Genomic DNA, 24,040 nt, shown 5'->3' on the forward strand with positions numbered 1-24,040 from the left:
CCATTAATACAGATTTTCCAGACATCCTTACAATTTTGAGGAAGAAAGTTTTTAATTTTTTTTTGTCGGTTTCCCGTTCAACTGACTGGCCTGATTGACAGGCTGGTCTCAGTTGGATGGGAGAACAGCCAGGGAGAGGACATGTTCAGATAAATCTGCAGCTAAGTCTTTGTTTGTACGGATGTGGTGGGGGGGGGCGCACAGGGGACATTTGTTGGCACGGGGGTCGTGAGTCATGGGGGATGGGATCAGGAGTCAGTCATGGGGGAGGGGGGGATTGCGGGACCGGGGGTGATCGCAGGGGTCAGCGATCGGGGGTCGGAGGATCAGAGTGAGGGGTTCGGGAGGACGAGGGGGTCGGAGGATCGGAGTGTGGGAGGAGGAGGGGGTCTGCGATCGGGGGGGGGGGGGGGGGGGTAGGGGTCTGCAATCAGGGTGGTCGGGGGTCGGTGCAGATAGGCTTGTTGGGCCTGGGGGAAGCCCTTCTGCTCCTCCGGGTCCACAAGCTGTGCCTTTCTAGGCACCTACCTGTTAGCCTTGGGCTTTCTCGCCTCCTTTCACGAGGCGTAAAACAGAAGGTCTGGGAATACCGGCCCCTCGGGGTTGAAATTGGGAATTCAAGAAAAATGGAGGCTTGAAGCCTCCTTGAAAGGTTTTAAGGCCCGACCCACCTCCTGGGAACGGGTTGGTCACCCGGCCATCATCCAGGCCCGGTGAAAACCAGAAATGGGTGGGTTAGAGGCGGGTCTGAAATGGTGGCAATTTTTAATGCCCGCCCGCCCCCCAACCCACCCGTTTTTTAACTTTGAAAATTGAGCCCCATTCATCTGACTTTTGCAACTGCCTCATCCCATGTTCCTGGTGACCATCCCATTTGGCTCACCGTATTGCCCTGCAGAATGCTCCCTTCCCTGCAAACAAACTCCTCACCACCCATCACCTTCAAATCACACACCATTCTGACTTGGACATATATTGACATTCCTTTAACATCGCTAACTCAAAATCCTGGAATTCTTTGCCTAACACCATCATGGGAGCACCATCACCACAAATACTCCACCCTTTAAAGAAGACTGACCACCACTACCTACTCAAGGCAATCATTGAATGGCAATAAATGTGGCCTTGCCAGCATGACACACATATGGAGAACAAATGATAAAGTTTATCTCTTCATCTTTCATAGTTTTTTCAATTTTCATGTACCGTTCAGTGAGTCTTGGCCTCTCAAAATTTAAAACAAAATTGAAAATTCACAACCACGTTCCATTTCAAAATGCTGAATCTTTATCTTAAACCTAAATGTTCACTACACTGCTCCAATACCCATATGATCTATTCAACTGGATAACATTAAGGCATATATTGCAACTGATGACTTTTATTATTAGAATCCATTCAAGGAATTCAAATGGACATTCAAAGGAGTGATTCAAGGGGTTCAGGGTAAACATGTTCCTACAAAGAAAAAGGGAGGGGCTGCCAAATCTAGAGCCCCTGGATGTCAAGAAGCATTCAGGGTAAGATAAGGCAGAAAAAGAAAGCCTTTGATAGACACTAAGAACTCAATACTACAGAAAGCTTAGAGGAGTATACAAAGTGCAGGGGTGAAGTTAAAAAGCAAATTAGGAAAGCAAAGAGAGGGCATGAAAAAATATTAGCAGACAAAATCAAAGAAAACCCAAAGATGTTTTATAAATACATTAAGAGCAAGAGAATAACGAAGGAAAGAGTAGGGCCTATTGGAGACCAAAAAGGTAAACTATGTGTGGAGGCGAAGATGTAGGTATGGTTCTTAATGAGTACTTTGCATCTGTCTTCACAAAAGAGAGGGATGATGCAGGGATTGAAGTTAAGGAGGAAGAGTGTGAAATATTGGATGGGATAAACATAGTGAGAGAGGAAGTATTAAGGGGATTAGCAACTTTGAAAGTAGATAAATCACCAGGGCTGGATGAAATGAAAAGAAGCCAGGGAAGAAATAGCGGAGGCTTTAACAATCAATTTCCAAACTTCACTGGATACAGGCGTAATGCCGGAGGACTGGAGGACTGCAAACGTTATACCGTTGTTTAAAAAGGGAGCAAAGGATAGACCGAGTAATTTCAGGCCAGTCAGCCTAACCTCGGTTGTGGGCAAATTTTTGGAATCAATTCTGAGGGACAGGATAAACTGTCACTTAGAAAGGCACGGACTGATCGAGGACAGTCAGCACGGATTTGTTAAGGGGAAGTCATGTCTGACCAACTTGATTGACTTTTTCGAGGAGGTGACAAGGGGGATCAATGAGGGTAGCGCAATTGATGTAGTCTACATGGATTTTAGCAAGGCTTACGACTAGGTCCCACATGGCAGATTGGTCAAAAAAGTAAAGGCCCATGGGATCCAAGGGAATGTGGCAAATTGGATCCAAAATTGGCTCAGTGGCAGAAAGCAAAGGGTAATAGTCGACAGGTGTTTTTACGCCTGGAAGGCTGTTTCCAGTGGCGTGCCACAGAGCTCGGTTCCGTTGCTTTTGGTGGTATACATTAACGATTTGGACTTAAACGTAGATTAAGAAATTTGCGGATGACACAAAGATAGGCCGTGTGGTTGGTAGTGAGGAAAGCTGTAGACTGCAGGAAGATATCAATGGACTGGTCAGATGGGCAGAAAAGTGGCAAATGGAGTTCAATCCGGAGAAGTGTGAAGTAATGCATTTGGGGAGAGCAAACAAGGCAAGGGAATACACAGTAAATGAGAGGATACTGAGAGGTGTAGAGGAAGTGAGGGACCTTGAAGTGCATATCCACAGATCCCTGAAGATAGCAGGACAGGTAGATAAGGTGGTTAAGAAGGCATATGGAATGCTTTCCTTTATTAGCCAAAGCACAGAATATAAAAAGCAGGGATGTTATGCTGGAACTGTATAAAACACTGGTTAGGCCACAGCTTGAGTACTGCGCACAGTTCTGGTCACCACATTACAGGAAGGATATAATTGCACTAGAGAGGGTGCAGAGGAGATTTACGAGGATGTTGCCAAGACTGGAGAATTTTAGCTATGATGACAGATTGGATAGGCTGGGGTTGTTTTCCTTGGAACAGAGGAGGTTGAGGGGTGATTTGATTGAGGTGTACAAAATTATGAGGGGCCTGGATAGAGTGGATAGGAAGGACCTATTTCCCTTAGTGGAGGGGTCAATAACCAATGCGCTTAGATTTAAAGTGATTGGTAGAAGGATTAGAGCGGAAATGAGGAAAAACAATTTCACCCAGAGGGTGGTGGGGGTCTGGAACTCATTGCCTGAGAGGGTGCTAGAGGCAGAAACCCTCAACTCATTAAAAAAAATACCTGGATGTGCACCTGAAGAGCCGTGACCTGCAGGGCTACGGACCAAATGCGGGAAAGTGGGATTAGGCTGGTTTCTCAGCCGGCGCGGACACGATGGGCCGAATGGCCTCCTTCTGTGCCGTAAATTTTCTATGATTCTATGAATACAATTTAAATTGGATAATAAAATTACAAGTAAAGGTTCTGAAGTTTGAGCCTTTGATCGCCAATTTAATAAGATACAATTTTAAAAGTTGTAGCTGGTAATTTAGGCTACGGTGTACCCTATAAATTGTCAAAAGTACCAGATTTTAAAGTAAAATACCAAATTAGGAATTATGATATTCAGTCTTATACTAGACAGATTTGGTAGTCTCCAAGAGAGAAATCATTCATGTCAGGCAGACTTTACCTGTTGAATGTAATATTTACACATTGCACACTTTAGTTTCTCTTCTCCATGCCCCACTGTAACAAAACCAAGAAGTAAATAAAATGGGAAATTAACAGTCATTTCCTGTGTTGGAAATCCATTTATATTTTTAAGTACAGAAAAGAGTATTTCTTGAAAATACCTAAAAGTAAACAATTCTCTAAAGTGCTACCTTTCATTTTAAATGTTCATGCCCTATTTTCATAAATATTTGAAGGAACCTTTGTCAACCAAGATTCATATTAATTCACTGCTCTAGCTAAGATTTAATTTTAAGTTACTGTTACCAGTGGCTGGAGGGCAAATTGCATACCCAGGTGGGTTCACTAAAGTTGGAAACAATGTCCTTTTGCAGATCATTACCACACAATTTTAAAAAAGCTTTCCTACCTGGCCACTGGAATCTCCTTTATTCCTTTGCCATAGTTCTACAGAGACCTGACATTTGATGTTTGAGAACAGCAGATACATACAGCTGATGTCTGCTACACACCTTTCAGTTAGCAGTTCTGAAGAGTTAGTGCTGATCAACACTCTTTTCAATTCCGGCTGCCGATCAGAAGCAATCTGTGGTTTTTAAAATTCAGTTCCTAGCTGAAAACACATCAGTCCCTGCTGGCACTGAATCTTAAAATTAATGATGCCTCCCACCCCTTCCAATCAGTATCCTTTTTGGATCTGGATGCTAATCAGCGCTAACTCGAGGATGGCCACTTGCTGACAGCTTTCAAACCCAAAATGTCAGGTCTCTATTGGGCGGTGACGAAGAAATAAAGAGTAGGATTTCTCCTATCAGGATGGAGAATTTAAAAATGACTTCTGAGTGATAACTAAATAAGGGATCTATTGAAATGACTCCCACTATTAACAAAGCTCCTTTTTAACATATCTGATTGTAAAGTGAAAACTATCCTCCAGTAGTTTTACAATTACAAAAGCCAACTTATGTCTCAATTAATCCTACACTAGTATCAGCTTGACTCAATAGTAGCACTCTTGCCTCTGAGATTAAAGGTTGTGGGCTCATGCCCCACTTGAGCCCATAATCTACACTTCAGTGACAGTCAGTCAGAGGGACTGCTGCATCATCAAAGGAGCCATATTTTGGACGAGATATTAAATTAAAGTCCCATCTGCCTGTTCAGGTAGAGGTAAAAGATCCCACGGCACTATTCAAAGAGCAGTACAGTTTTACCGGTGTCCTAGTCAACAATTATCCCTTGACCCAAAACCATTAAAACAAATTAATTGGTTATTTATCTCATTGCTGTTTGTGGGACATTGCTGTGCGGAAATTGGCCACTGAGTCTGCCTTCATAACAACAGTGACTATACTCCAAAAATAATCAATTGGCTGTGAAGTGCTCTGAGACATTCCGAGGGTGTGAAAGGCACTTATATAAATGTAAGTTTTTTTAAAGAAATTTGAAATTTAATTGTGTAATTTAACAACCTTCCACAAATTAGGTGGCTTCCAAATCATTCCTGCTTGTCTGTCACATTTAAGATGTGGAACTCTCTAGTTATGGACTAAAGTCCTTGGCATTTAAGAGTTGTGGAATAAGTTACCAGGGAAATTCATTGAAGCAGACAATATACTTGGGTCCTAGAGATAGCTGAATGAGTTTCTGGAGAGAAGGGATTGATGGATGTGGGGGACACAGGTGGAGTTGATCTATGAAAAAAAAATTTAGGCTTAATTGCCTGTTCCTAAATATTCTTACTTTAAACTTTAAATAATCAAATACATTATTAAATTCATAGAAAATGCATCAAGAGCAAGTGATTAACAGAAAATAAAAGACTTATATCATTCATGGTAAACACAAGTCACGATGGAGCTGGTATCATTTTGCGATTTACCACCCCTCCCAATATATATCCTCTGTATATAAACTATGTAAGGTCAGCTACTGATCACTAAAATTTGTAATTTATATATTGAAAAAAAGTGATAATTGCCAAGGACTTTTAGTCTATAACTACATAGAGTAGTATCGTTTTAAAGGTGCTGATGTAGTTTCCAAAGACATTGCAAAATATGATTCCAAAAACATCTCTAGAAATCTCAGAAATCATGCAAGGGCTAATTATGTGATCTTGCACAGAGTGCAAATCAGAGAATCAGGGATATAGAATCATACAACACAGAAGGACCCGTGGTATCTGTGCCAGTTGTTTGACGTGCCTTCACCACTGGGAGGACAGGATTGAGAACTTTGCATCGTCCATGATCCCTTGCTCCCAGTGGGTAAGTGATAAAACCAGAATTTGACTTATTCAATCACAAGAAACTACTGGGTCCAATTATAAATGGACAAAACTGCAGGCCAGTAAAAATTCCAGAATCCCACATAATAAAGAGTTTGATTTAATCAATCACCATAAAACATTGGTCCTGATAATTTTGCTTAAAGCTCTTTGCCAATTATAACTTTATTATCCTATCACTAGAGAAAAAGTACTAGGGAAACTAATGGGTCTAAAGGCTGACAAGTCCCCTGGACCTGATGGCTTGCATCCGAGGGTCTTAAAGGACGTGGCTACAGAGATTCTGGAAAGGTCCCAGCGGATTGGAAAACCGCAAACGTAACACCCCTATTCAAGAAGGGAGTGAGACTGGAAGCAGGTAACTATAGGCCAGTTAGCCTAACATCTGTCATTGGGAAAATGCTAGAATCCATTATTAAGGAAGTAGTCGCAGGACATTTGGAGACTCATAGTACAATCGAGGATAGTCAACATGGTTTTACAAAAGGGAAATCGTGTCTGACAAATTTATTAGAGTTCTTTGAGGAAGTAACGGGCAGGGTGGACAAAAGGGAACCAATGGATGCAGTATATTTGGATTTCCAAAAGGCATTCGATAAGGTACCACATAAAAGATTACTGCACAAGATAAGAGCTCATGGTGTTGGGGGTAATATACTGGCATGGATAGAGGATTGGCTAACTAACAGAAAACAAAGAGTCGGGATAAAAGGGTCATTTTCAAAATGGCAATCTGTAACTAGTGGGGTGCCGCAGGGCTCAGTGCTGGGGCCTCAACTATATACAATAGAAATCAATGACTTGGATGAAGGAACAGAGTGTCTTGTGGCCAAATTTGCTGATGATACAAAGGTAGGTGGAAAAGCAAGTTGCGATAAGGACACAAAAAGTGTCTGTAAAGGGATGTTGACAGGTTAAGCAAATGGGCAAAAAATTGGCAGATGGAATATAATGTGGGAAAATGTGAAGTCATCCACTTTGGGGGGGAAAAATAAAAAAAAGCAAAATATTATTTGAATGGAGAAATACTACAAAATGCTGTGGTACAGAGGGATCTGGGTGTCCTCATACATGAAACGCAAAAAGTCAACATACAGGTGCAGCAGGTAATCCGGAAGGCAAACGGAATATCGGCCTTTATTTGTAAGGGGATGAAGTATAAAAGCAGGGAAGTCATGCTACAACTGTACAGGGTGCTGGTGAGACCACACCTGGAGTACTGCATAAAGTTCTGGTGCCCTTATTTAAGGAAGGACATACTTGCATTGCAGGCAGTTCAGAGAAGGTTCACTAGGTTGATTCCGGGTATGGAAGGGCTCTCTTATGAGGAAAGATTGAACAGGTTGGGTCTATACTCATTGGAGTTTAGAAGAATGAGAGGAGATCTTATTGAAACATACAAGATTCTAAGGGGACTCGATAGGGTAGATACTGAGAGGATGTTACCCCTCATGGGGGAATCTAAAACTAGGGGGCATAGTCTCAGAATAAGGGGTTGCCCGTTTAAGGAGGAAATGAAAAGGAATTTCTTCTCCCAGAAGGTCGTGAGTCTTTGGAATTCTTTACCCCAAAAAGCTGTGGAGGCTGAGTCATTGAATACATTCAAGGCTGAGTTAGACAAATTTTTGATCAACAAAGGAGTCAAAGGATATGGGAAAAGGCAGGAAAGTGGAGTTGAGGTAAAAATCAGATCAGCCATGATCTCATTGAACGGCAGAGCAGGCTCGAGGGGCCGAATGGCCTACTCCTATCTTTTATGACTTATGGTCTTATCCTCAAGAATAACAAGTAAAAATAATACCACTAGCATCTTTACACTAATCTTTATTCACAAATGCATTTCCAGCTTTGTAGAATCAAGATCAGACAACCATTAGAAAATTGTTAGACTTTAATAAGGTAATCAGTGTACAAAAGCAGTTCCACTGAAAATAATTGACATTTTGCTGAAATAAAGCGCCCTCTGTGGTTCTAGTCAGCGCAGCACTTTTGTAACCTGCCTAAAATTCCAATCCATCTCCAACAAGTTTATTTACATAATAGAAGTATTATTATAGAAGGCTTGGGTAAGTCCTGGTATGTGTGTCTTTTGGGCAATATTAATTTCAGTAAGGTTTTTAAAAAAGTAGTAATTTTGAGTATTATGAAGTGCGAAGGACAGTGTGGTACCCATGATTCTCCAGAGTACAAGTTCCCCAATTGCAGCTATGCCGTCAAAAGTGCAGAGGACAGGTGTTACCCAGAGAGAAAAATGAAACGTACGGTACAGTCACTCGCTCTCATGCGCTTCGCAACTCCAGTATTTTTTTTCCTCATGCATCTGTGAAGTGCCTTAGAACCTTTTTCTATGTTAAAGATGCTATTTAAGTACAATTTGTTGCTTGACATGATCACTTTACCTTTAACCAAAATGGAATAAGAGAGACCTTCAGCAGAACTAAGAAGTGAGTTAATAATAGTGAACAGTTACAATAGGCCATGTAGGATTAGATGCAGCAAGAAAGCACGAAATGAAGGATTGTAGCTGGGAGATGGAAATGTTACTTGGGAAGTTGCATTACTTGGCTGTCCAAAGATGGTAAGTAACAGGTACAGAGGAAGACAGCATTGACAGTCATCCTACCTGTATTAAGAAATTGTTTTTACTTCAAAAAAGAAACAGAAATCACCACCACCACACAACCTGTTCTGGTCCATGAAATGGCAGGTTGACAACCAAATAAAGACAACTAATTTCACTCAAGCCATGTCCAATTCATGTACCAGTGTCATAAAAGTCAGTCTGAACTCCATCTGCAGCTGCATGCAGCCATAACTATTTACAAAGCACCATCGTTAAAACAACCTTCGAAAGATTATATTCTGCTGCAAGTGAAATTTTGCATCTGAAATGTTACATTGCTCGTTTATTTTATATGTTTTGAATGGTTGAGGCAGTTGAACCGGCTACAAAAACAGTTCAAAAAGGGTTAACTTAAAAAGGAGGGAAATCATGAAAGGACTGTACCACAATTTGAATAAGGAAGGGAGCTCTGTATAATAAGTCCTGAATTTAGACATGGTATATAAGCAGGAGAGCTTGGTAACAATAAGTGGTATTGCAGAGCTGTTTGGTGACGGATACAAGTTAGGTTAATATTTTCAATTTTGGATATTTCATCCTCACTGTAAATTCCATCCTTTAGCTTGTTTATTCAATAATTATAGGTAAGTTCTAAGTTGATTTCTCTCTATGAAAACGATTGTAATTTTGTATTAATTTTATGCAGAACTCTGTATTTTGTATCTTTAGTCTCCAGAATCATGGAAGGAATTGTAAGGTGGATTATTTACGATTTACAATTTAGTTTGCTGAGGAACTGCTTAGGTTGCATGTGTTTTTATTTGATAACGGTTGTGTAGCCTGACCGGGATAAAAATGCTTCTATGATGAATAAAATTGGTTTTCAAACCACACCCAGCTAACTCCAGTGTCTGACCGATATATGATGGAGGAGAGACAGAGAGACAGACAGAGACATTCCACTGCACTTGAGAGGTAATAAAACAAATGCAAAAACACAATGTAGAGCATCCAATGGAACGTGTCAAATTGATAGCAGAAAGTAGAAGTGCCTTCTCTTCCCAATATTGCTCATCAACTGATTTGTGGCAGCATTGCTTGGTGAAGGTATATGAGCAATTTATATATTGTGTGCATGTGCACGTGTGAGTGTGTTACTTGTCTGAACGTTAGCCCAAGTAGATGCGCTGCAAAGCTGAATATCCTTCAACTGGATTCTATTCCATGCGTTTATAGCAAAGCAATTGGCCACTGAGCCACTTTGTATTTGGGCACCAAGATTCCTAGCATTCTTCTCCTACCCCCATCCCGTACACATACGATAGATAAATAAATTAAAAGTCTGCCACTCCTAGCTCTACCGGGCATTTACACAGGAGAATATAAGCTCTTCACTGTGTGGAGCTGGACACAAACGAACATAAAAATTGACGGGCAGGAAAAGACCAGCTGGTCCATCAAGCTTGCCCCAAGCTAACTCACTACTAACCCTTTGATCTCGAGTCAAACTGAACTCAATCTGCACCTTTCTTTATTAAAGAGATGCCAGAGTACTATAACAACAACAACTTGTATTTATATAGTGCCTTTAACATAGTAAAATGTCCCAAGGCGCTTCGCAGGATCGTTATCTAACAAAATTTAACACCGAGCCACATAAGGAGATATTAAGGCAGGTGACCAAAAGCTTGATCAAAGAAGTAGGTTTTAAGGAGTGTCTTAAAGGAGGAGAGGTAGAGAGGCATAGAGGTTTAGGGAGGGAATTCCAGAGATTAAGGCCTAGGCCGCTGAAGGCATGGCCACCAATGGTGGAGCGATTAAAATCGGGGATGCGCAACGAGCAAAAATTGGAGGAACTCAGGAGGGTTGTAGGGCTGGAGGAGGTTAGAGATAGGAAGGGGCGAGGCCATGGAGGGATTTGAAAACAAGGATGAGAATTTTAAAATAGAGGCATTCCCGGACCGGGAGCCAATGTAGGTCAGCGAGCACAGGGGTGATGGGAGAATGGGACTTGGTGCGAATTAGGATAGGGGCAGCAGAGTTTTGGATGAACTCAAGTTTATGGAGGGTGGAAGATGGGAAGCCAACTAGGGGAGCACTGGAATAGTCAAGTCTGGAGGTAACAAAGGCATGGATGAGGATTGCAGCAGCAGATCAGCTGAGGCAGGGGCGGAGACGGGTGATGTTACAGAGGTGGATCTAGGCGGTCTTGGTGTTGAGCAGATATGTGGTTGGATTCTCAAGCATACTAGTGATCCAACAAGTCATGCAGCTCAGTCCAAGTGGAGAAGGACCAGGAGCAATAGTCTCATTTTGGACCATAGTTTAAGGTCTATACTGTTTGTTTCAAATAGAAGCACGTGTGCTTGCACAGGATCAGATTAAGATCCCATGATGCTGGCAATGGACTTGATCATATTTCAGGACCAGTTTTGTGAACCTGGAAATCATGTTTTCCTATGGAGTTCTCATCCATGGGCATCTGGAAAATGACAATCACTGTATATAGTCCAATTAATTTAAATCCAGTTCAGCTTGGCACAGGTTGAGTCAGAAGATCCCTGGTTCAAGCCCCAATACAGACTTGAGCACATAATCTAGGCTGACACTTTACTGCAGTACTTCAAGAATGTTGCATTTTCAGAGACGTCATCCTTTGAATGAGAAGTTAAACTGAGGACTTGTCTACCTGTTTTGATGGGTATTAAAGATACCACGGGACAACTTGAAAATTGTAATTTTGTATTAATTTTATTCAGAACTTTGTATTCTGTACTCCAGCCATGCAGGAATCATGGAAGGAATTGTAAGATAGGAGCAGAGAGCTCTCCCACTGTCCTAGACAACATTCTTCCCTTAACCAACACCAGAAGCAGATTAAATGGTTGTTCATTTGTTGTTTGCGGGTCTTTGTTGTGTAAAATTGGCTGCTGTGTTTGTCTAAACAGTGACTACACTTTAAAAAGCAATCCATTGATTATAAAGCATTTTGTTGCATCCTGAAAATATGATACGGTATCATATAAATTCAAGTTTTTTGTTTCAGGCCTCATCAAATATCATACAGTTCCATTCTCTGAGCCTACTGCTTGAATGATTATGGGATCTGTGATCAATCATAAAACAAACATATCAGTCGGTGGCGGGCTGGTGACCATTTTGTCAGGTGAGGCACAGCTATATGCGCCTAACCATGCCAGCGTGTTACTATAGCATGTGGGGAATCCCACTACCAACCTTATAAGCGGTATATTATCTTTTTCTAACAGCATTGTTCAGTGGTTGTTTTCTTTTAAACCTTTACATTCAGTTTTGGACTTAAAAGAAGCAACTAAAGCTTCAAATTCCTGAAGTTGAATGGAGTATAATATTGCAGCTTACGTTTACATCAGCGGCTCCATCTTGCTCGCCCTGGGCTCGAGCTGTTGCAGACAGCAACACTGACCACTTTCCCCTTGTGCACGCACACACACAGACATTCTAGGTGAGGCAGTGCCTCACTTGACGAGTCGCCTCTGACCCACATGCAGTTGTCAGAGATTTAGGAGCAAGGCATTTGCGTGCTCAGAACAAATTGCAGAAACGCAAGCTGCAACTGAGAATTGTAGTGTAGAAGCACTCATAGCAGCAGCACAAACACGAGCATGTCAATGATAGGAAAAGAAGCTCATGCGTGGGAGCACAGGAAAGGGAAAGTACATGGTACAGGGTGAAAATAAAAAATGCAACAAAATTGAGTATATTATGTAATACAATACCGTCTAAAAAGATTACCATACTTTTATATATGTCTATTAAAAAAGGAAGTTCTAGTTGCTGGGACCACTGAAGCCTGACAATTGTGTAAGCTCCACAGATCATACAGTCTGATATGTGGCCTCTTGAAAGACCACAACATTTGTGTAATGTAACGCTCGATGCTTTTACATAATGATTCTTGGAAGGTAATGAACAAAGTTGGAGTTACAAAGCAGCTGTCAAACTGCATTATCATCAGTGGATAATGTCAAGCTTTAGACAGCTGGGTCTCTTACAGGTAAAGGGCATTACATCTAAAATGCAACAGTGTATCATATTCAGTGAATAATGATGCAAGGCTGTGACATTCAGCTGCTAATCTGGGCTGTCCCTTTAAGGCCACTATTCAAATACCCCATGGGAATCCAGGTAATTGTATATATGATGTCTGTAAATTCCTGAGGTCAATAGGAGGTCAGTAACTTTCAGATTCCAAGTCAGATGAACTCAGGATGAAATGCCTAGCTTTGTTTTGTATCTATAACAAAATGTGACATATGAAGTGTGACCAATGCAAGAATTTTTTTTAAACATTAGTCAAGTGCTGAACTAATTCTCAAGTATGACTGTGTAAAGAATCATAGTGAGCTGTCCTTAACCATTTACAGTTGCAGTTCATGAATTGGACACATTACTAGCACAATCCTTTGACATTATGATGTTGCATTCTCATTCTTCAACCAGAACTGTGATCAAATGACCCATTTCCAATGGCCTATGCAAATACAACTAGAGATGGAGTTGCTCGAGAATGGACAAGTTGAGCACTGCCAATGTGTGCTGACTTTATCCTTATGTTTTACCACGCGTTACGTTTTTCCCATCTTATCCCTTATGCCGCTCCTTTTCTGAAGGAGATGTCCCAAGAAAAAGGCACAATACCAACAACACTGGCAGGTCATCAACACCTTGCCTAAGTAGCCATCCATGAGTCTAAACAGTGGGGGTATTCATGACTTTGGGCGACAGTGTAAAATAGCCGACAGCGGATCAGCTGCCTGTTGTACACATCTCCCGGTCTTCATTTCGTTGAAAATGATTTCAATGGAAATCAGAAGAGACGTTTAATGGGCGGCTGATCTGATATTGGCCGTATTACACCATCACCCAGTCAAAATTACCCCCCCTGGGTCCAGAGGGACTGTTCAACAAGTGAACTGCCTCGACCAAATTCATATCACCAGAACGCCAAAAGTTTAAGATTTTTTCCCACAATACCTAACTTGGAATGGAAAATATTTGTGATTGTTCCTACCTTTAGAGGAAATCATCTCCTCTGATGTTTGACTGAGATCAGCAACTCACCACAAGAAACTGTGGGGGGACTTACAATCGATAGTATGTCATAGAGTGTACCAGCACACTTATGTGCTTTCCCATCAACGCACCCTTCAGTCACATATCTAAGTGTGACTTAATCTGCTCTCAGGTAACATTATATGCAATGGTCACCATGTCACTTTAATAAGAACAATATTAGTTTTTAATCCATTTAATTACATAGAAACAGGAGTAGGCCATTCAGCCCCTCGAGCCTGTATCGTCATTCAGTTAGATCATGGCTCATCTGTACCCCAACTCCATTTACCCACCTTTCTTCCATCTCCCTTGGTACCCATGCCTAATAAAAATGTCAATCTCAGCCTTTTGAGAGATAATTCCACATTTCCACTACCCTTTGTGTGAAAAAGTGTTTCCTGATTTCTCTCCTGAATGGCCTAGCTCTAATTTTAAGATTATGCCCCCTTGTTCTGGATTCCCCCATAGGGGAAATAGCTTCTCTGTATCTACTCTATTGAATCCTTTTATCATTTTAAATACCTCAATTAGATCACCCCTCAACTTTCTAAACTCAAGGGAATGCAACCCAAATTTATGCAACCTGTCTTCATAATTTAACCCTTTAAGACCTGGCATCATTCTGGTAAACCTGCACTGTACCCCCTCCAAAGCCAATATATCCTTCCTGAGGTGCAGTGCCCAGAACAGGACACAATATTCCAGATGGAGTCTGACCAAAGTTTTGTACAACTGAAGCATCACTTCCTCCACTTTGTATTCCAAACCCAGAGATAAAGGCCGATATTCCATTAGCCTTTTTGATTACTTTCTGTACCTACGCACTAGCTTTGTGATTCGTGTACTTGGACACCCAAATCCCTTTGCTCCTCCACAGTTTCTAGTTTTTCCATTATGAAAATACTCCGAATTGTGTTTGTTGGATCCAAAGTGAATGACCTCACACTTCCCCACATTGAACTCCATCTGCCACAGTATTGCCCACTCATTTAATCTGTCAATGTCCGTTGTAACTTCCTACTCTCATCTACACAACTTACTGTAACTCCTAACTTAGTTTCACCTGCAAACTTGGATATACAACTCTCTATTCCTTCATCCAAGTTAGTGATATATATGGTGAAAAGCTGCAGCCCCAGTACAAATCCCTGGGAAACACCACTTGTCACATTCTGCCAGAGTACATTACCTTTATCCCCAATCTCTATCTCCTACCTGCCAACCAATTACCAACCCATGTCCCAAGGTTTCCTCCAATTCAATACACTCTCATTTTTGCCAATAATCTCTTGCGTGGAACCTTGCCAATTGCCCACTGGAAGTCCATATGGACATCCATAGACACTCCCCTGTTCACCTTGTTAGTGACCTCCTCAAAAAGTTTAATCAGAAGATTTGTTAGACATGACATCTCCATCCCAGATCCATGTTGACTCTCTTCGATCAGTTCATTATCCTTCAAATGCTCTGTCACACTCTCCCTGATATCACTCTGTCCCTGTCCATTGGTGGCCGTGCCTTCAGCTGCCCAGACCCTAAGCTCTGGAATTCCCTCCCTAAACCTCTCCATCTCTCTACCTCTCTCTCCTCCTTTATGACGCTCCTTAAAACCTACCTCTTCGACCAAGCTTTTGGTCACCTATCCTAATACCTCCTTATTTGGCTCGGTGTCAAATTTTGTTTGATAACACTCCTGTGAAGTGCCTTGGGACATTTTACTACGTTAAAGGTACTATATAAATACAAGTTGTCGCTGTTGTAGATTCTAGATAGATTCGGTCTAGTCTAAAGCAAATGTGCATTTAGCTGCTTTAATACAATTTACAAATAGCAACTCAAACTCAATCAAGTTTAACTTGTGCTTAGATTAAGATTTGTGTTCAGATAGTGACTAGTTTTCTGATCTTTCCCTTTTTCTTTCATTTTTTCCTCTCCAGAATTTCAACAAAAGTCTAAAACTGATAAAAAAACTATTCATATTATTAATAAACTAAAATAATTACAGTTCAATATAAAATAATAAGCTGTTCTACTGAGTGGAATAATTTCATGTTTCCGGGAACAATGTCTGACCTGTGTCACACAATTACTTTTACGAGAAATTATCAATATACATATTCCTTTACCCACAAGCGTGGATTTACAGAAGTCCAAAGGAAATGCAGAATACCCCATAAATATAACTGACTACTAAGAACTTCAGTAAATTACTTAGACATAAAACACCAATTTGCTTTGCACTTCCTCTTTTTGTTCACACTAGTTTCATTAAGCATAACTGACTCACTCAGTGAAAATGCAACTTTGCAGAGTAGTCAGTGATTAATGAGTTTAAAAGCAAGATGACAGACACCAAATTCAAATAACTTGGTGAAAAAGGCATTTTCATAATAGCCTTCATCCTAAATTCAAATTACTAGAGTGGAAGAACAGACCACTCAAAGTGGTTCATTCTTACACAAAAATTAAATAGCAATATTGTAAAACATATCATGCAGTGCTTGACTGCCATTGATATAGCAGTCTGTATAATTTTATTGAGAATTTCAAAACTATTTATCTAAAATGTTTCCGAACAATAGGTTATCATTTTGCTAGGGTCATTTTTATTCGTCAAACAGAATGATTCTCCACACACAAGAGGACCCTGGCCTCCTTCCAATCAGTTCCTAGGAGACATGTTCTTGGCATACAAAAAACCATGACCTCACCTGTGCCTGAGCTGACAAGTGATCTGTTGTTTTCACTCCTTATAAAAGCAGGTGTCATACCTTCATATCAGTTCCTTTTAACGTAAGCTGTACCAATTAGTTGATATTTCCCAACCCTATATGTTTTAACACTCAAGGGCCTGTAGTGTTGGATGGGTACAAACATTGGATGGAAAACACTTCTTTTCAAAGAATGAAGATGATTTTGCCAAATTAGGTAATCTATTTATCTTCATTCCACATTCTTCACATACTGCAGGAGCATATCAAAGTAGTACAACTTAGGAGGTTGGGCACTATAAAAATGGCTACAGCCATTAGTCCCACAGTGCTTGGTTGGGATGATAGATTCCTTTTGCAATAGAGCAATCAAGTTCCTGAGAACGACGAACCAATATACAGATACGAAACACTACTGCTGTGGTGTCCAGACAGAAAAATGACCCAAGGAATGCTAAATTCTGCATCAGTTCCAGCTAGGAGTTCAAAGTTGATCAAGAAGCCCAGTCCTTTTTACTGGGCAACTTTGCCAGAAGATTCCCAGTAGGTGTTCAGACCAGCCATGTATTCAAATATAGCTACAGATGTTGCATTTAAGCAGAAATCCCGATACATGTTTGTGGATTCATAACAACAACAACTTGAATTTATATAGCACCTTTAACATAGTAAAAATATCCCAAGGTGCTTATAATAATGATAATCACGATAAGACAATAAGAGGCAGATCTATTCAACCCTTGAAAGGGTATGCCACACTCAATAGTGTTCACAGTAAGACCCTTATTCTGGGTACTACAAAGTGAAGATTGGCAACCCAAGAGTTGGATTTTCAATTATCAGGAGTCACTTAGTGGACTATCATAGAAGGTTTCTATTGACTTTTAACATATCTAATTGTCCTTGTCCACCTGTGAAATGGGCTTTTCCCCCAAAATGCTGCAACTATATTACAAATGGAGGCTTGCACACAAATCCTGGAACAACATTAAACTGCATGTGTAGGAAATTTGACGGAAAGGCTCTATTTTTGGAGTCCGGGTCTCTGTAGATGACAAATGTTGGACTCTTATATTAAAGACTTCTTATATTTCAGGTTTTGTTCCAGGGAACTTTCATCCTCACAATTCACTCTGATGTCTTCCTTTCTCATAGGAGTTCTGTTCCCACAAAACGGGAGTTGAACAGATTAAGCTCAGGCTAAATCCTTGAATGGCTATTACCGCAGTACAATATAGGTTGTCCTCCTACAGGGCAAAGCATCTGTCTAAAGAATGCTTAACAGTCTCTTGGTTGGAGGGGGCCAGGATAGAAAGCCTAGGAGACTTCTGGGCAACTTGGAAATCCTTAAGGTTAGAGTCATTAATCAAACCCAGTGACTGGGATAATTGGATGTGTGAGGAAGCTAATGGAGAAATACATTCTTGTTACAATGATGTGGTTGAGGGGCTAGTGATGCTCTTCCAAATCCAGGAAGAATTCATAGCTTCCTTAAAGTCAGGAGCCACCCTCCCCCCTCCCCTCCACCAAGGATGAATAGTGCCAGACGGCTATCTAGTTTTGCGTGCACAAGAGATTCTACCCTACTATGGGTGCCTTTACGAGATGTGCGTTTAGATTACTGATGCATTGTACTTTTCTTGGTCCCGCAGAAGTTGGGTTGACAGAGGTGATGGATACCAGTCTCAGCACCATGATCTCATTAGAGGCTTTCCTGGGCTGCACCTTAAGACTCTTCAGTGTTGATGTGTTGCTCCTTGTCAGTATAGTACAGGTAGGTTTCTGTTGTTCATTTAGTAATGGGCTCAGACTAGTAACACGCGATACCAAAGCAATGGTATTGCACGTTACTAGTCTGAGCCCAGTACTAAAGGGTGCCAGACAGAGTTAACTAGTGGCTGGTGCCAGGGGTTGTCAGTTTCGGGGCGTTACCCAGTTGTTCAAATTTTGTCCTCATGACTGATCTGTTGGTTCTCAGTATCCTTGCACTCTCCATTCAAAAGTGAAATACAAATCAGAGGACAAAAGGATTCGATTCATTTGTGTAAGGTCATCTAAGCAGAATTTTATTAGAAAACTGATAATCAAACTAAGGGAGAATGCCTTATGTGACTTATTTTTTGTAGTCAGATCCAAGAAGTGAAGTAAACAATGCTAGGATTGAATCCTGGGGGTGTGGAAAAGGATCTGACACTCAGGGATGGTGCGAGAACAATACGTCGCAAACCAGCTATGGGACAGATGAAGAGAGATATTTCGGCCCAACACATGTCCCCAAGCAATAAATCAGAAGAAGAACAGCTCCTACAATGTGTGGAGAATGTGGGATGAAGAAATAAAAGTTATCTAGACTCTCTCTTTTTAGTATGACAAATTTACAACATAGGATGTGCTTGAGCTACGTTACCTCTGGTCTAAATAAGCCACATTTTGGAAATATTGGAACTTCCTATATGCGCTTAAAAAAAAAGCAATGTGCCTAATTACACATTAGTAAGTAAAAGTTTGCTTTTGATCAATTTTCCATTTTTCTACAAAATATGCAAACATACATAAAATGTTTCTAGACTGTAAGTTATGCTTAGTGGAAAAAAATTAAATCAACAGAAAATTTATCTCCTTTGAGTCAGCCAGCTGCTGCCCATATTTGCTTTGTATAAATTAGAAACAAAGTTATTCTAAGAAAAAATTCCACGGGTTTGTTCCGGACTCACCCACAAGTGGAAAGTTTCTTCACATCCACTCTATTGAACTTCATAGGACCTCTATCAGGTCTCTTTTTAGTTTTCTCTTTTCCAAAGAAAAGAGCCCCAGCCTGTTCAATCTTTCATGATAGTTGCATCCTCTCAATTCTAGTAACACCCTTGTAAATCTTTCCTGCACTTTCTCCAGTGCTTCAATATCCTTTTTGTAGTATGGAGACTAGAACTGCACACAGTACTCCAAGTGCGAAGTAACCAAGGTTCTATATAAATTTAACATTACCTCCCTGCTTTTATGTTCTATTCCTGTAGAAATGAACCTCAGTACTTTGTTCATACTCTTTGTGGTCTTATCAACTTGTGTTGCTACTTTTATGAATTTATGTATCTGTATTCCTAGATCTCATTACTCCTCTACCCCATTTAGTTTCTTACCTTCCAAAGGTAAAAGTCGCCTCCTTATTCCTCCCATCAAATGAACCACCTCACACTTCACTATACTGAATTTCATTTGCCATTTCTGCCTACTCTGCAAGTCTGTTTATGTCTTCTTGTATTTTGGTGTAGTCCCAAAGATTATTAACTATACCCACCAATTTGGTATCATCTACAAATTTTGACAACATATCTCCAATTTCTGAGTCCAAATAATTTTTGTATACAGTGAACAATAGTGGGCCCAGCATGGATCCCTGCAGGACACCAGTTCTCATCTCAACTCTGGCCCCTTTGTGACTTGAAGATAATGCTTAGTCCTGATTCCTATTGTGCAATACCACAGGTGATTGACTAATCATATTTTATTTATATTTATATCTATTTGTATTTAAGTTTTTTTTAAATTGTAATTAAGCTACTTTAAAATCCACTGAAAATAACATTAAAGGTTTAATGAAATTAAAGTTACATAAAAATAAATGTTTCATGGAGCTAACAGCCAAATTTAGTTGGGAATTTTTAATCTGTTTCTATTCAAGTGCAGCTCTAGAAACATCATCAACTCGCTGTCTCAAGATAGGCTCAGTTCAACCACAAAAAGATTTATCCCAGCCAACTTTGGCTAGTGCTTTTGCCAAGTCCTGTGCTTTATATTTGGGGGTGAACTCCTCAATTGTTGGCAGTTAGTCTAAAAGCCTGGTCTTCTGGAACTTGACAGTGTATAGGTATCAGTGTAATAACCACTAGAGAAAAAAAAAAATCGCCTTTTTAAAAAAAAATAACCTTTACTGGAGAAAAGGAGCTTATGCTCAAACTGCTATTGAATCCAACAACATGAGTCACAGTAATGGCATGTTTATCTCTACAATCATCAGTCTACATTTTAAACCATTCCACTAATAGGACTTCCACTATTTCATTCATTAATTGCATTCTACTCTACAAAAAGTTATCTTATATCAATGATAGAAACAGAAAGCACATCAAGGACCCATGACTGAAATATTTATTAAATGAGTGAACAATTTTACAATACATTCGAAACTTATTCTGCTGCTAAATAATTATATCCACAAGGTTTGTGATATGCATGTTCTATTTTAATCTGGTAATTACATAAAACCTTACCTTTAATCTTTCAAATAAATCTACATGTATAGAAAGAATCTGAAGATCATCGGATACCCCACAATGATTCAGCCCATACTTTCGAATTGATACCTCAGGTGCCAATTTACACCCTACAATGCATTGCGCACACTCTCTTCTGCGTATGCGCTGAAACATCATACATGCGGAGAAGCGATAACTCACAAAGTGTTGTGCACCAATTTTGAAGTCTCACAAACCACAAACAAGGGTACTACCATGCAAGTACCGCGAATGGAGGGCCAGAAAGCTGCCTGCTTGCTTAGAAGGTGAGCGGTTGACAACTATGAAAAAATGACTGAATCATCAGTAGACTATACATAGAATGGTTACAGCACAGAAGGAGGCCATTCGCCCATCGAGCCCCTACCGGCACTTTGTAAGAGCAATCCAGTTACTCCCATTCCCCCGTAGCCCTGCAAATGTTTTCCCTTCAAGTATTTATCCAATTATTTTTTGAAAGCCACGATTGAATTTGCTTCCACCATCTTTTCAGGCAGCGCATTCCAGATCATAACTACTCACTGCGTAAAAAAGTTTTTCCTCATGTCGCCTTGGGTTCTTTTGCCATTCACCTTAAATCTGTGCCCTCTGATTCTCGACCCTGCTGCCAATGGGAACAGTTTCTCTTTATTTACTTTATCTAAACCCTTCATGATTTTGAATACCTCCATCAAATCTCCTCTAAATCTTTTCTGCTCTAAGGAGAACAACCCCAGCTTCTCCAGTCTATCCACGTAACTGAAGTCCCACATCCCTGGAACCATTCTAGTAAAGTGGAACAATCTGTGTGCATTTCATTTTAGAAAACACCACCTGGTTAAGCAGGGAATGCAATGCAATGATTTTTTTGTTGCAAGTCAGAAGGAAATGTTACTTTACAGGTAAATTATCATTTGCCAGATGGAAAGGGCATCATAGCATGGTGGACATTGGATGGAACAGCACTTCCCCCTCCTGATGAAATTTCTATTCGAAGTAAAAACAAAACAGTAGTTCCTTTCATACTACCGGCCTACCATTCTAAATCGAGACCCAAGTGAAATTTTCACAACTGCTTTCAAATATTCAAAGGATAAGGGAATGAACGATATCAATGTTCACAGAATTATAGGAACAACAGAATTTTATTATGAGATAAAAACACACATGCAAATTACACAGCTATCACATGGTGAAGGTTGTCACCTGATATATCCTGAAAGGAACATATCGGAACCCTCCTTCCTCTGTTGGATACTCCATAAGTTTTCGATTGATGGCCCAAAATTGGTCAAACTTGTCTATATAAAGAAAAATTAAATTTCAATATCTGTTTCACAATATAAATTACAATCAAAACTAATTTCATCTGATCAAATTTAGAAAGTAGCTACTTGGTTAATTCATTTATTGTTGCTTCGATTGTCTGAACTCTAGCACCGATACAGTAATTCTTCTCAACTCTTAAAAGGCCAGTTCTACTAAATGTTACATTAGCTGCACAGACCTGTGTAATCTACAGAGGGGAAAATGACTACAGCTGAAGCGCTCAGGTTGTTTATCTTAAAAGTACTGTATTGTTAACTTATTGTGAAGTTTCTTTGCATACAACAAATTTGATCTTTCCCTCAAGGTAGTAGCCAATGGAAAATATATTTTTCTAACATCACAAGTTAGCTTTAATGCCACAAAAGGTGAACCAAGGAATTTTACACAGTTCCAAATAATACTTATAATGCATTGCATGGTGTAGTACTTAAGCATATAGATCAGAACGGTTTCAGATTCAATCCCTATTGTTTGTGGAGTTAGCTGATTTCAGTCTGGGTGACACAGAGGCACACAATTGGCAACACCGTCCCCAGGACATCAGGGTGGGACAAACAGAATATGCAGCTCTTGAGAATACTGGTTCACTTCATCATCAGTGACAGCTGGTTGCATGTGTAGGAGTCAGTCGAAACAGGCCCAATGGTGATGGTCCCTACAGGCATTATCCACTTAGTATCTCATGAATTAGAGAGTGGCCAATACCCACAGGATCATACCTTAGTATGAGTTACCTCTTCAGGAGGATATGGGAGAAAATTAGAGAAAAATACAAGGAGATTCTACCCCAACCTATGTCTGCTCTCCTCCGCCTACAAAGTTATCAGTGGTGTTAAACTTTTCAAAGAAGTGTAGCTGTTTGAGAGGTGCATCCCATAAAGAGTAGTTAGTTTTGTTTATAGATTTACTTAGTGTTCATGTTTTTTTAAGCTTTCACCAATGAGCACTATTCACGTGAGCCTCAACAATGATCATCAGCTGGCTATTCAATCGCTGGGGGCATCACAGCTAAGCTGAAACCTGTCTTCACCTCATATTCACATACACACAGATCTAGCAGGGGTCGTTGTACAATAAGCAGGAATTAAAAGACTATTCTAGCATCAAATGTGAAACAAACAGAATAGAGAGTCTATCAAGTCAGTCGATATGTTGGGCACTGCTTAGAAAACAAGATCAGGTCAGACGCTGGGTATTCTGTGGCGAGTGACTCACCTCCTCACTCCCCAAAGCCTTTCTACCATCTACAAGGCACAAGTCAGGAGCGTGATGGAATACTCTCCACTTGGCTGGATGAGTGCAGCTCCAACAACACTCAAGAAGCTCGACACCATCCAGGACAAAGCAGCCCGCTTGATTGGCACCCCATCCACCATCCTAAACATTCACTCCCTTCACCACCGGTGCACAGTGGCTGTAGTGTGCATCATCTGCAGGATGCACTGCAGCAACTCGCCAAGGCTTCTTCGACAGCACCTCCCAAAGCAGCGATCTCCACCAACTAGAAGGACAAGGGCAGCAGGCACATGGGAAGAACACCACCTGCACTTTCCCCTCCAAGTCACATACAATTCCGACTTGAAAATATATTGCCGTTCCTACATCGTCGCTGGGTCAAAATCCTGGAACTCCCTACCTAACAGCACTGTGGGAGAACCTTCACCACACAGACTGCAGCGGTTCAAGAAGGCAGCTCACCACCACCTTCTCAAGGGCAAGTAGAGATGGGCAATAAATGCTGGCCATGCCAGCGACGCCCACATCCCAGGAACGAACAAAAAAGGTTGCAGTTGGGTGAAGAGACACAGCTACAGTCTGCTCTGCTCACCCATCTGCAACATGGCAGAATAACAGGTAACAGTATAATTGTTACTTTGCATCGAATGAACCTAATTTGATTCCACTACCAATAGCAAATCAAGGCATGCTCCACATTTAAACATTCAAAAAGGAGTAACTGGCTACCCTTGTGCATCTATCACTTTACCTGGAGGGCTTGAAATAAATTATTAAGTGAGGAATTAGAGAAGTATTAAAAAGCATTCATGG

At 40.6% G+C, this 24,040-nt stretch overlaps 1 protein-coding gene across 3 annotated transcripts in view; it reads right to left on the bottom strand.

Annotated features, from left to right (window-relative positions):
• Positions 1–24,040, bottom strand: part of atg5 (ATG5 autophagy related 5 homolog (S. cerevisiae)) — a 198,478-nt gene that overhangs the window by 77,685 nt on the left and 96,753 nt on the right. For all 3 annotated transcript variants that reach the window (XM_067984963.1, XM_067984962.1, XM_067984964.1), the window contains exon 6: positions 21,869–21,963. In XM_067984963.1, coding sequence (XP_067841064.1) covers positions 21,869–21,963 — 95 coding nt within the window. The remainder of the gene's footprint in view (positions 1–21,868; positions 21,964–24,040) is intronic.

This window comes from Heptranchias perlo, chromosome 5, assembly GCF_035084215.1.
Source record: "Heptranchias perlo isolate sHepPer1 chromosome 5, sHepPer1.hap1, whole genome shotgun sequence".
In the NCBI taxonomy this organism is placed as follows: Eukaryota; Metazoa; Chordata; class Chondrichthyes; order Hexanchiformes; family Hexanchidae; genus Heptranchias; species Heptranchias perlo.